General features: G+C 42.5%; 1 protein-coding gene across 2 annotated transcripts in view; it reads right to left on the bottom strand.

Moving 5' to 3' along the window:
- LOC311138987 (SAP domain-containing ribonucleoprotein-like) overlaps positions 1–9,474 on the bottom strand; it is an 83,608-nt gene extending 74,134 nt beyond the window's left edge. The window contains exons 1-5 of one of the 2 annotated variants that reach the window (XM_084173806.1): positions 9,024–9,474; positions 3,528–3,627; positions 2,981–3,021; positions 2,772–2,869; positions 2,369–2,420 (exon numbers count right to left, since the gene is read on the bottom strand). In XM_084173806.1, coding sequence (XP_084029932.1) covers positions 2,369–2,420; positions 2,772–2,869; positions 2,981–3,021; positions 3,528–3,627; positions 9,024–9,056 — 324 coding nt within the window. In that variant the 5' untranslated portion in view covers positions 9,057–9,474. The remainder of the gene's footprint in view (positions 1–2,368; positions 2,421–2,771; positions 2,870–2,980; positions 3,022–3,527; positions 3,628–9,023) is intronic. The other variant, XM_084173807.1, reaches the window with a different exon arrangement.
- Positions 9,475–14,773: the final 5,299 nt, after the last annotated feature.

Genomic DNA, 14,773 nt, shown 5'->3' with positions numbered 1-14,773 from the left:
ACCCATGGCATACAGCATTTGGGCGGAATATCACATGTTGCTGAGCAAGAGGTTGCATCCTCAAACAGTGGTTGATGCATTGAGTGAAATAACCAGAGTAGCCTACCCAGATTGAAAAAAACGAACCAGCGGGAAAGCAGTCTCCATTCGCTATTCGAGTGCATACTGATTACGTCTTTTTTCTTCCTGCCCCTTTGATAATTGGCCATTCTAAATCTAAACTAATTTTACATATGAGTAAAGACAAGATTAAATTGAGATTAGTCTGATGGGTGAAAATATACTGAACAAAAATATAAAACGCAATATGTAAAATGTTGGTCCCATGTTTCATGAGCTGAAATAAAAGATCCCTGAAATGTTCCACACGTACAAAAAGCTTATTTCTCTCAAATGTTGTGCATCCGTGTTTGTGAGCATTTTCCTTTGCCAAGATAATCCATCCACCTGACAGTTGTGGAATATTAAGAAGCTGATTAAACAGTATGATATTTACATAGGTGCACCAATAAAAGGCCACACTAAAATGTGCAGTTTTGTCACACAACACAATGCCACAGATGTCTCAAGTTCTGAGGGAGCGTGCAATTTGCATGCTGACTGCAGGAATGTCCACCAGACCTGTTGCCAGATAATTTAATGTTAATTTCTCTACCATTAGCCGTTTTATAGAATTTGGCAGTACGTCCAACCGGCCTCACAACCACAGACCACGCGTAACCATACCAGTCCAGCACCTTCACATTCGGCTTCTTCACCTGCGGGATCGACCAACCACCCGGACAGCTAATGAAACTGAGGAGTAATTATGTCTGTAATAAAGCCCTTTTGTGGGGAAAAACTAATTCTGATTGGCTGGGCCAGGCTCCCTAGTGGGTGCACCTGGCTCCCAAGTGGTTGGGCCTCCCAGGCCCACCCATGGCTGCTCCCCTACCCAGTCATGTGAAATCCATAGATTAGGGCCTAATTTATTTATTTCAATTGACTGATTTCCTTATATGAACTGTAACTCAGTAAAATCATATATTTTTGCATGTTGTGTTTATATTTTTGTTCAGTATATGATCACTTGATGAAAGAACAGCGCAAACTTTTTTTGGGACTTTCTCAAATCATCAATAGCCTATAGTCGCATCATGCAGCCCATATACTGTATGTTTTGATTTCTAAGACATTCTAAGGTTCGTATCATTCACAAGTAAAGTTGCCAAATAACTCTAAATCTAGCATATAGGACCTGTTTCAAATGATCATTTTTACACGCTCAACATAGTCACTTCATATGTGCACTCTGGAATGGGAAAAATATCCATTCTATTTTATTCTGCTAAGTTAAATTATATTCTTCCTCCTATAAAATCATATAATATGAAATAATGGCACGGGACTTATGAGCATATCTTGTCTGCTAAATGAACTAGCCTACAGCCTATGGCAAGGTGCATAGCCAGATAACATACAGTAAGTAGGCCAACTCATATTCTGTTCTTCTGAAATACAATTTCTTCATATCATAATGTTTCTTTAGACCTGCCTAAAATAATGGATTTATTGTGATGGTGTATATTAAATTGATTTGATATACTTTTTATTTATTTATCTAGATGTTCCAAAGGTGCGCATCAGCGGCTTGTATGCATGGAGGCCTGGAGATGCTAAATGTGTTTATGTTTACTAACGGTCAATTACCGTGAAACCGGCAGTCTTTTGAATGACAATAACCGGTTGACAATATGTCATGACTGCCACAGCCCTTAGTCTGAAGGGATATGTCCATTCTATGAATTCTATTTCTATGATTTAAATGACATCCACCCTGTATTCAAGAGTATGCTGTGTCTCAACCGATGTTGGGCACAACACAAACACCTCAGATGACGTAAAATAGGGTCTAATCTACAACATATGTGAAAATGAAAAACATCTGACTTTTAGATAATTGATGTTAAAGGTCAAAAAATGACGATGTTTATTTACATTTTTAAAACATTCTAGAAATGATTAAATAGTTTGACAACCCTGTTTGTAAGCTTTTCAATTATATCAAACTCAAATGTTTATATTTTCCACTGAAGAAGACATGGATGTCTCATGCTAGGGTGGGGTTTACAAAATGGGTGAATTATTAGCACCTCCATCACCTAAATGTTTTGGCTTTCAGTTCCGAGAAGTAACTTTCTGACCACTTCGACCATGGGTAGAAAGTTTCAGTCAAATAAAATGGGCTGCAGTCAAAAGTGATTGAAATCAAATGGAACGACCCAGAGCTGATGAGTATAACATTGGGTAAAACAATGATTTTAAATCCAGTTATTTAATGCAGTTATTGTGTGCATCATGCACACAATTAGAATACTGTACTACATACCTCATCCGCAACTGATGGGGCAGTGATTTTCACAACTTTCTTTTCAGCATCCCTAAAAGCAAGACAAAATGTGAAGTTGAATAAACTATCCAGCGGAAAACTTTGTAAACCTAGCCTGCCCTCTATTGGTCAAAAATAATCCACTGCACGGCCAGTGAAATAATCCCCCAAAGACATCTTGCATACCGTATGACAACATAAATTGATCATAACTGACATTCATAGACCAAAAAAGGAAGATGCCGACATCAAGCTTTATCTTAACATGTTGAAAAACTGCTGAATTTTCAATGAGAATCACGATAACAATGATTAGGCTAGGCCTACTTCAATCACATAATAACCAGTCATTAGGACATGAAACATCCTATAGGTAGGTGTGAGTAACAAATAGAGTACTGACTTTTCAGGTACAGCTGCCTCTTCTACTGCCTCTTCTGCTGCCTCTTCTGCTGCCTCTTCTGCAGGTGTTTCACTGATTTCCTCCTCTTTAGGATCATCCTGTAAATATACACCAAGCACGTAAATCACCACAATTTTTAAATATTCTGAACAAAAAGTCAGCTTTAAACAATAATATAATTTTTGATTAAACATGTTTCACATGCTTACCTCTAACTCTCCCAAAACCTCCTCTTCGTTCACCTCATCTTCTGGAACATAAAATGTAAAATATATATTTTCCTCACATTTTCAAGACATCAAGTTGGATGTAAAAACGAGAATGTTTATCCGAGCATAGTACAGAAGATAATGTATATCCCATCTGTCAGAGTGAATAATGCTACATACATCTACCAAACCAAGGTTCAGTTATTGGAGAAATCAAGACATTTGATGACAACATCCAAGAAAGAGTAAGGTTTATATTGCAGTGGTTTTGTTAAGGTGAGTTCAGAAACAAGTCAAGAGAAAAAGTAGATCTGATGGAAAGTGTTTGTTACTGAGCAAAAAGAAGAAACCACAGACATACCGACACCTAAACATGACAACACAATCTGCAAATAGTTGGAACTGAAGTGAACTCCCCATCACATCATTCACAGGGCAGGGGAACATTATGCTTTCGTACGACAAAAAAAACACACATTTAGGCTACATTTTACAATCAGTGCTGGTAAGAAAAGAGTGAGTGTTAGTGCAAGAAAGACCATCATACCATGCTCCTCAAGGTACGCCTGCAACCGGCCAATAAGGTCACCTTTGTTGCCTTTCACGCCCAAACCCCTCACAGCACACTCCTGCTTGAGCTCAGCCAACTGAAGAAGGTAGGGTCGACAAATGTAGAAGACTGTTAGTGAAGAGTGTATGCATATAATACAGCTGTTAATTAACATTGATTACATTTATATAAAATGGTCAACTACAAACAATGAACTAAATCAGTCATAATAACATGGCTACCATGAGTAAACAGTATTGGCACACAACAATGCAACCATTGGCAACAGACCTTCTGCCTGACGTAGAACTCAATGCAATTCAACTTTGGGTTTCCAGGCAAGGGAGAAGGCAGTTTTCAAGAGCTAACCCCCATGTCCACCAGGTCCATATGAGTTTTGTTTTGCTGGATGTCAAGCCCGCATTTTCCGTACTTGAAGCACGTGCTTCGCTTTTCAACTAGCTAAATGCTAGCTAGTTGGAGTCTGTGTGTACTTTCGTTTGTACCACCGCACAGTAAAGCAACGCACAAGTTGAAAATATTGAATGTATGCGGTACACAGAACGCACCGCAGCCTAGTGCAGCATCACCAACGTAACATTGCGGACTGCTCCATTGACAATGAATGACTTCCACCACAAAGACTTAGATGCATCTGGTGGACATGAGGCATTAAAGGCTCTGTATGGTCAATCCGAATTTATGGCGATACAGTCTCAGCAGAGGTCAGGGCCAGTGGTGGAAAACATACTCAATTGTCATACTTGAGTAAAAGTAAAGATACCTTAATAGAATATGACTCAAGTGAAAGTCACCCAGTAAAATACAACTTGAGTAAAAGTCTAAAAGTATGTGGTTTTAAATATACTTAAGTATCAAAAGTAAATGTAATTGCTAATATACACTTAAGTATCAAAAGTAAAAGTATAAATCATTTCAAATTACTTATATTAAGAAAACCAGACGGCACACATTTTTTTATTTACAGATACATTTACATTTTAGTAATTTAGCAGACGCTCTTATCCAGAGCGACTTTACAGTTAGTGAGTGCATACATTATTTATTTTTTCATACTGGCCCCCCGTGGGAATCGAACCAACAACCCTGGCGTTGCAAGCGCCATGCTCTACCAACTGAGCTACACGGGGCCTAGCCAGTAGCACACTCCAACACTCAGACATAATTTACAAACGAAGCATCTGTGTTTATTGAGTCCTGCTAAGCATAAAAAATGTACGAGTACCTTTGGGTGTCTGGGAAAATGTATGGAGTAAAAAGTACATTACATTCTTTAGGAATGTAGTGAAGTAAAAGTTGTCCAAAATATAAATAGTAAAGTACTCCAAAAAAACGAAATAAGTAGTACTTTAAAATATTTATACTTAAGTACTTTACACCTGGCCAGGGCATTCATACTTATTGCGCTTACACCTGGCCAGGGCATTCATACTTCTTGCACTTCAGGTAACAGGGCAGAGCTGTCGTCAAGAAAGTGAGTTTGTGTTTATAGAGGACCTCCCGCCCCCACCTCCATCAACCAATCATGTCAATGTGGAGCCCTCCACATTGCTACAAAATGTGGGAGACACAAGGCATCGCCGTACGAAGAGAGAGGGATTGGAAGAAGGGGGATGGAGCATGGCGTCTTCAGCGAAAAGACGAGCAGTTGGAAAGGGAGTAAGTCCTGATGATAGTGAAGATAACAGCTCGGATGAGGGATCGGAAGACGATGGTGATTCAGGAGAGGAGGACAGCGGATCAGAAGAGGAGAGCAATGAAGAGGTCAAGGCCGAGGATAGAATAGACGCCGGAAGGGAAAGGAGGGGGAAATGGAGTCCTTAGAGAAGGCAAGAAACAGATATAGGTTTGGAGAAATGCAGTATTATCATAAGGAGACGTATACTTGGATGAATGAGGAGGAATGGAGGGAAAAAGAGGCAGAGGAGGTCTAAGAGAGAGATGGAGGAAGATTGTGAGTTTGAGTCAGTTAAAAATGGCGGGACAAAGGGAGGAGGTTTGTTAAAGAAGAGTAGTAGGAAATGTAAGCAAAGTGAGCTGAAGACAAGAGTAGAAATGGAAGTGAATGAGGGTGATGTATCAGAGGTGGAAGGTGTGGTGAAGTACTCGGAGCCCGAGGATTGCACAGCATGTCAGGATAAAGATGAGTCTGTGACAGTAGGAGTGAAGTTTGTGGAAAAAATGGATCCTTGCCTTTTGGCTGATCCAATTGTGGTTTCAAGATGGGTGAAAAGACCGTTGGGTAAAGTGGAATCAGTGAGAGTAACCAGAAGTGGTCTAGTGATAATTGTTTGTGTTTCTGTTGGGCAGAGGGAGAAGGCGCTCAGAGTTAAACAAATGGGGGAAAGAATTGTGAATTGTTTCGCTCTAAAGAAAAGGGCGCCATTGAGAGGAGTGATTACTGGAGTAGCAGTGAATGTAAAAGTTGACCAACTGAAGGAGATGATTCCTGGTGTGTGTGATGATCGTCGTTTGGTGCGACGTAAACAGGGTGGCGAAAGTGGGGAAACAGAAGAGTCATTGTCTGTTCTTTTGAGTTTTGAAGTTGAGTCTTTGCCTGAGAAAGTGAGGTTAGGATATAAGTTATCCAGTGCGAGCATACAGTGAGGGAAAAAAGTATTTGATCTCCTGCTGATTTTGTACGTTTGCCCACTGACAAAGAAATGATCAGTCTATAATTTTAATGGTAGGTTTATTTGAACAGTGAGAGACAAAAGAACAAAAAAAAAACAGAAAAACGCATGTCAAAAATGTTATAAAAATTGATTTGCATTTTAATGAAGGAAATAAGTATTTGACCCCCTCTCAATCAGAAAGATTTCTGCCACCCAGGTGTCTTTTATACAGGTAACGAGCTGAGATTAGAGCACACTCTTAAAGGGAGTGCTCCTAACCTCAGATTGTTACCTGTATAAAAGACACCTGTCCACAGAAGCAATCAATCAATCAGATTCCAAACTCTCCACCATGGCCAAGACCAAAGAGCTCTCCAAGGATGTCAGGGACAAAATTGTAGACCTACACAAGGCTGGAATGGGCTACAAGACCATCGCCAAGCAGCTTGGTGAGAAGTTGACAACAGTTGGTGCGATTATTCGCAAATGGAAGAAACACAAAAGAACTGTCAATCTCCCTCGGCCTGGGGCTCGATGCAAGATCTCACCTCATGGAGTTGCAATGATCATGAGAACGGTGAGGAATCAGCCCAGAACTACACGGGAGGATCTTGTCAATGATCTCAAGGCAGCTGGGACCATAGTCACCAAGAAAACAATTGGTAACACACTATGCCGTGAAGGACTGAAATCCTGCAGCGCCCGCAAGGTACCCCTGCTCAAGAAAGCACATATACAGGCCCGTCTGAAGTTTGCCAATGAACATCTGAATGATTCAGTGGAGAACTGGGTGAAAGTGTTGTGGTCAGATGAGACCAAAATCGAGCTCTTTGGCATCAACTCAACTCGCCGTGTTTGGAGGAGGAGGAATGCTGCTATGACCCAAAGAACACCATCCCCACCGTCAAACATGGAGGTGGAAACATTATGCTTTGAGGGTGTTTTTCTGCTAAGGGGACAGGACAACTTCACTGCATCAAAGGGACGATGGACGGCGCCATGTACCGTTAAATCTTGGGTGAGAACCTCCTTCCCTCAGCCAGGGCATTGAAAATGGGTCGTGGATGGGTATTCCAGCATGACAATGACCCAAAACACATGGCCAAGGCAACAAAGGAGTGGCTCAAGAAGAAGCACATTAAGGTCCTGGAGTGGCCTGCCAGTCCCCAGACCTTAATCCCATAGAAAATCTGTGGAGGGAGCTGAAGGTTCGAGTTGCCAAACGTCAGGCTCGAAACCTTAATGACTTGGAGAAGATCTGCAAAGAGGAGTGGGACAAAATTTCTCCTGAGATGTGTGCAAACCTGGTGGCCAACTACAATAAACGTCTTACCTCTGTGACTGCCAACAAGGGTTTTGCCACCAAGTACTAAGTCATGTTTTGCAGAGGGGTCAAATACTTATTTCCCTCATTAAAATGCAAATTAATTTATAAGATTTTTGACATGCGTTTATTTTTTTTATTTTTTTGTTATTCTGTCTCTCACTGTTCAAATAAACCTACCATTAAAATTATAGACTGATCATGGCTTTGTCAGTGGGCAAACATACAAAATCAGCAGGGGATCAAATACTTTTTTCCCTCACTGTATGTGCCGAATACCTTAAGATGTTACAGGTGTCAAACTTCTGGGCATGTGGCAGCAGTGTGTAGGAGGGAGATTCCAAGGTGTGAGAAGTGTGCAGAAGGGCATGAGACAAAGGAGTGTGAAGCAGTGGGGAAAGTGGTGGTGTGTGCTAATTGTAGGGGTGGCCATGGGGCTGGGGATCAGACATGTCCAGTGCGAGAGAAGCAGGTTGAGGTATCCAAGGTAAGAGTAGAGAAGAAGTTGTCATATGCGGAGGCAGTGAAGAAAGTAGAGGAAGATGGGTCAAGGGGGAGGGATCCTGAGAGATATGGTGTGAGTAGTAGAGATGTACCAGTACAGAGGGATAAACCAAAAAGTGATATATGGTTCAGCAAGATTGGATTTTTAGCGTTTATAGCAATGGTTATTAATTGTACTGCAGGGATGGAACGCAAATCAAAGAAAATTGAGGTGGTGGTGGCAGCTGCAGAGAGATATTTGGGTGTGCGAGACTTGACAGAAGAGTTACAGGGAGTGTTAAGTGGTGATGTCCCATCAATTCAGGTTGAGGGCATGAGGTAGGAGTGAGTGTATTTAAACAGTGGTGAAGGGTGGGGTTAATTATTAGTTGTAGTGTTGAAGGTGTGAGTGTAGTTTTAGATAGGTTTTAGGGTAGGATATTTCTTTGCTTTATTTTTCAAGGAAAGATAAGGTAGTTGAACTCCAGTCTAGTAGGTGGCGGTAATGCAACAAATTGGATGCCAACCGCCGTTAAACCTCATTGCAGAAGAAGATACGCCGTACGAAGCTCGATTTGGCCTCCACAATTGTGTCACACCCTCCGTACGGAGCCCTCTGCTCACATTGCCAGATCAAACATAAATCGGCTATAATGCTGTAACGTTATATACCAATTGTGTATTACATCCGGACTAATCAGACTAGGTAGCTACAAGAACTAGCTAAGAACATAATTACTTTGCTAGGTGAAATGTATTTATTAGCTAAATTAATTCGTACAACTAGCTGGTAAAATGACGTGATTTCATGTGACAGTAACGAACGTGCGCATGTTAGATAACTAGCTAGTTAGCTCACACTAGCAGACAGCTGTGTTAGGTAGCTAGCTTCCATTTGCTGGCAAATCACACCGAGTATTACTAACGCACAACTACATTATCAAGTGAGTTGTAAACCGTACAATACGCACATTTCAATTACTTATACCTTTTACATAAAGCCAGACTATAAAGAATTATGTCTGTATTGCATTTTTAAATAGTTCTCACCTTCAATTTCTGGAGTTCAACAACCCCAGCCATCTTCTTTGTATAGGGTAAGAGCGGAAGAAAATGATCCAATGGTAATACGTTTTAGGGAAACGTATAATAAAAACGACCGATGATTGGCTGTATGCCGCTTGTACTCGTGTGAAACGGTAGAAATGTTCAGTGGTGCTGCCATCTTCCGAAGCTTTGCTTGAAGATTTTCACTGTCTTTTTTCGTCATTCCCACAGCAACTACGTTGCATATACACTGGCAACCCATATCTTATGCTTTGCCAAAGCATTGGTCTTTTGACCAATCAGATCAGATCTTTTGCCAATTATTGTGCAAAACATCAGAATTATTATTCCTGTGTAAACACAGCCTAACTAAGTGATTGTTAGCTACACTAAATCAAATCTTATTTGTCACATGCGCCGAATACAACCGGTGTAGAGGACGTATCACACATCAGAAGGCTTTTGGCTAGCAACTTGTGTTTATTTTCTTTAGCGCACACCCAGTTATCCATGGTGACTCAAATGGCTGGAAAAAGATGGCGGAAGTGGATTCTGAATCCAATGGCGGTAGAATCAAGGAGAATTTGAGTATTGTCCAAAAGAATGGAAAACGGAGCAAAATAGTGTACAGTGATGAGACTGTCCCTTCGTACCTTGTATGGTTTGTTAATGAGGAGCAGATTACCAATCTTGAAGAAACCATTTGAGATATACAAACTGGTGAAGAGAGTTCTGGGTAAAGTGAAGGCTGTGAGGATCACGAGAGGCGGGCTTGTTTTGATTTTTTGTGCTTCTGCGGATCAGAAGGAACGTGCGTTGCGTCTCACCCGATTTGATAAGTTTGATGTGTCGTGTGTGTCTCTTCGGAACAGGGCAGTGCAAATAGTCTGGGTAGCCATGATTAGCTGTTCAGGAGTCTTATGGCTTGGGGGTAGAAGCTGTTAAGAAGCCTTTTACAGGGTGTACCAGTACTGAGTCAATGTGCGGGGGTACAGGTTAGTCAAGGTAATTTGTACATGTAGGTAGGGGTAAAGTGACTGTGCATGCATAATAAACAGCGAGTAGCAGCAATGTAAAAACAAAGAGGGGAGGGGAGGGGGTGTCAATGCAAATAGTTCAGGTGGCCATTTGATTAATTGTTCAGCAGTAGAAGCTGTTAAGGAGCCTTTTGGACCTAGATTTGGCGCTCCGGTACCGCTTGCAGTGTGGTAGCAGAGAGAACAGTCTATGACTTGGGTGACTGGAGTCTTTGACAATTTTTTTGGGCCTTCCTCTGACACCGCCTAGTATATAGGTCCGGGATGGCAGGAAGCTTGGCCCCAGTGATGTACTGGGCCGTACGCACTACTCTCTGTAGCGCCTTACGGTCGGATGGCAAGCAGTTGCCATACCAGGCGGTGATGCAACCGGTCAGGATGCTCTCGATGGTGCAGCTGTAGAACATTTTGAGGATCTGGGAACACATGCCAAATCTTTTCAGTCTCCTGAGTGGGAAAAGGCGTTGTCGTGCCCTCTTCACGACTTTCTTGGTGTGTTTGGACCATGATAGTTTGTTGGTGATGTGGACACCAAGAAACTTGAAACTCTCGACCCGCTCCACTACAGCCCCGTCGATGTGAATAGGGGCGTGTTTGGCCCTCATTTTCCTGTAGTCCACGATCATCACTTTGTCTTATTCACGTTGAGGGAGAGGTTGTTGTCTTGGCACCACACTGCCAGGTCTCTGGCCTCCTCCATATAGGCTGTCTCATCGTTGTCGGTGATCAGGCCTACAACCGTTGTGTCGTCAGCAAACAATGGTGTTGGAGTCGTGCTTGGCCACGCAGTCGTGGGTGAACAGGGAGTACAGGAGGGGACTAAGCAGGTACCCCTGAGGGGCCCCCGTGTTGAGGATCAGCTTGGCATATGTGTTGTTGCCTACCCTTACCACCTGGGGGCGGGCCGTCAGGAAGTCCAGGATCCAGTTGCAGAGGGAGGTGTTTAGTCCCATGGTCCTTAGTTCAGTGATGAGCTTTGAGGGCACTATGGTGTTGAACGCTGAGCTGTAGTCAATGAACATCATTCTCACATAGGTGTTCCTTTTGTCCAGGTGGGAAAGTGCAGTGTGGAGTGCGATTGAGATTGCATCATCTGTGCATCTGTTGGGGCGTTATGCGAATTGGAGTGGGTCTAGGGTTTCCGGGATGATGGTATTGATGTGAGCCATGACCAGCCTTTCAAAGCACTTCATGGCTACCGACGTGAGTGCTACGGGGCAGTAGTCATTTAGGCAGGTTACCTTCGCTTTCTTGGGCACAGGGACTATGGTGGTCTGCTTGGAAAATGTAGGTATTACAGACTCAGTCAGGGAGAGGTTGAAAATGTCAGTGAAGACACTTGCCAGTTGGTCCGCGCATGCTCGGAGTACACGTCCTGGTAATCCATCTGGCCCCGCGGCCTTGTGAATGTTGACCTATTTAAAGGTCTTGCTCACATCGGCTACGGAGAGCATGATCACACAGTCGCCTGGAACAGCTGGTGCTCTCATGCATGCTTCAGTGTTGCTTGCCTCGAAGCGAGCATAAAAGGCATTTAGCCCGTCTGGTAGGCTCGCGTCACTGGGCAGCTCGCGGCTGGGTTTCCCTTTGTAGTCCGTAATAGTTTGCAAGCCCTGCCACATCCGACGAGTGTCAGAGCCAGTGTAGTAGGATTAAATCTTACTCCTGTATTGACGCTTTGCCTGTTTGATGGTTCGTCTGAGGGTATAGCAGGATTTCTTATAAGTGTCCGGATTAGTGTCCCGCTCCTTGAAAGCGGCAGATCTAGCCTTTAGCTTCGTGCAGATGTTGCCTGTAATCCATGGCTTCTAGTTGGGATATGTACGTACGGTCACTGTGGGGACGACGTCATCGATGCACTTATTGATGAAGCTGGTGACTGAGGTGGTATACTCCTCAATGCCATTGGATGAATCCCGGAACATATTCCAGTCTGTGCTAGCAAAACAGTCCTGTAGCGTAGCATCTGCATCATCTGAGCACTTCCGTATTGAGCGAGTCACTTTTAATTCCTGCTTTAGTTTTTGCTTGCAAGCAGGAATCAGGAGGATATAATTATGGTCACTATATCTACAAAAATATGTGGACACCCCTTCAAATTAGTGGATTCGGCTATTTAAGCCACATCAGTTGCTGACAAGTGTATAAAATCGAGCACAGTCATGCAATTTCCATAGACAAACATTGGCAGTAGAATGGGCTTACTGAAGGGCTCAGTGACTTTCAACATGGCACCGTCATAGGATGCCACCTTCAGTTCGTAAAATGTCTGCCCTGCTAGAGCTTCCCCAGTCAACTGTAAGTGCTGTTATTGTGAAGTGGAAACATCTAGAAGCAACAAGGCTCAGCCGGGAAGTGGTAGGCCACAGAAGCTCACAGAACAGGACCGCGGTGTGGTGAAGTGCATAAAAATAATCTGTCCTCGGTTGCAACACTCACTAGCGAGTTCCAAACTGCCTCTGGAAGCAACGTCAGCACAAGAACTGTTCGTCAGGAGCTTCATGAAATGGGTTTCTATGGCCGAGCAGCCGCACACAGTTCGTTGCCATTACACTCTGGAGCAGTGGAAACGTATTCTCTGGAGTGATTAATCACGCTTTACCATCTGGCAGTCTGACGGGAGAATCTCGGTTTGACGGATGGCAGGAGAACGCTACCTGCCCAGAAATGGTTTGTCGAGATTGGTGTGGAAGAACTTGACTGGCCTGCACAGAGCCCTGACCTCAACCCCATCGAACACCTTTGGGATGAATTGGAACGCCGACTGCGAGTCAGGCCTAATCGCCCAACATCAGTGCCCGACCTCACTAATGCTCTTGTGGCTGAATGGAAGCAAGTCTGCGCAGCAATGTTCTAACATCTAGTGGAAAGCCTTCCCAGAAGAGTGGAGGCTGTTATAGTAGCAAAGGGGGGACCAACTCCAAATTAATGCCCATGATTTTGGAATAAGACGTTTGACGAGCAGCTGTCCACATACTTTTGGTAATGTAGTGTATAATGATGCTGCATTCATAACCAAGTGGGAAAGTTATAAGTTGTGAAGTCGTAAATACCAGTTGGACGCATTCACATGCTTTTAACTCCTTGAGAAACACTGATTGGCTAATGGATAGCCTCTGCCGAGTCCCCAACAAACGGATGTTCCGGTTTTCAGGGGAAATGGAAAGAGAGCCTGTGACACGACTTCCGCTTTTGGACATTAGCGAGGCGACACTCCATCTTAACTTCTCCACATTTACTGGATTGGTTCAACAGTGCAGAAGAGAACTTCCCCCAACTGTTTTTTTCCTTCTCGTCAAGACCAGTATGTAGGATATATAGTTACAGGAGTTTATTTTATGCCTGCTACGTTAGGTTAGCGAATGGCCAACAAGCTGCGTTTATGGTTGAAATGCTTATTTAAAGTGATTCTAAAATCCCCTTTGGATTTTTTTTTGGGAAAAACAATTGGAACCATTTCCCTGTTTGACCGCTAGGTTTTATGGGTATTATGACTCATACTGTGGTATTCTATGGTCCCACCTGATCTTGCCTCCTCCCACCTGACTTCTATATTTGAGGACACACATTTCCATTGTTAGAGCGGTCACTCGACTATCTTCTCAATATAATAGAACATCTTTGATCCAGCCCAAAATCTAATTTAGGCCCAATCCCACCCTATGCATTTGTGGAGATCTGAGTGGATTCGACAGATGTAAGCAATATGATAATCATAACCTTGCCTTCTGTAGGATACATGGAAGTTTTGCCATATTGCTTATACCAATCAAATCCTCTCACAAGTGCATAGGGTTAAGGGGTCGATTTGTGATTGGGCCTTATGCTTCGTTCATAACTAAGTGGGAGGTGGGAATTTACCAGTTGGATGCATTCACATGGGTTAAAGAAAATCCCATGACTGAGGAGTCCAAGTTAACCTCCCCTTTCATGTAAGAAAGCCATGACCACCATGCTTTTAGGGAAAGGGGATAATAAATAAATAAATAAATGTATTAAACTGCGAATTTGACCAACTGAGAAGCTCAGTTCTTTTTAAAAGGACATTCTACTTCAAAATTAATGAAAATAAAATGTTGACACCATCTAAAACATAAATTCCACCTCCAGAAATGGGCCCAATAACATATTGGTAAAATTATTTTAACATATTGTACCATGCATATAGCCTACGCATAGTCTATATTATCAGGTGTAAGCATTATGACTTGTATCCCAACTGATGAAGCATAGTGGCTATAAAATGTACATAGGCTGAAGCATGCGTTTTGTTCATCTGCATTTACATTTAAGTAATTTAGCTTTTCTACTATGGGGTTGTCTGATTTTGTTTTAATAACAATATTACATGGCAAAAAAAGTACCACTGGAAAGTTACATCCTGCTGTGAAAAAGTATTTGCCCCCTTTCTGATTTTCTCTATTTTTGATACTGAATGTTGTCAGATCGTCAACCAAAACCTAATAATTAGATAAAGGGACCCTGAGTTTACAAATAACAAAAATGTATGTTTATTATTTTTTTTTTTAAAGTTATACAACACCCAAAAGTAATTGCCCCCTTGCACTCAATAACTGGTTGTGCCACCTTTAGCTGCAACCAAATGCAACCAAATGCTTCCTGTAGTTGTTAATCAGTCTCTCACATAATTGTGGAGGAATTATGGCCCACTCTTGCATGCAAAACTGCTTTAACTCAGTGACATTTGTGGGTTTT

The sequence above is a fragment of the Coregonus lavaretus genome, assembly GCF_964263955.1.
Source record: "Coregonus lavaretus genome assembly, chromosome: 12".
In the NCBI taxonomy this organism is placed as follows: domain Eukaryota; kingdom Metazoa; phylum Chordata; class Actinopteri; order Salmoniformes; family Salmonidae; genus Coregonus; species Coregonus lavaretus.
Note: the sequence above shows the minus strand (reverse complement) of the source record. Positions and strands in the feature narration are given on the sequence as shown.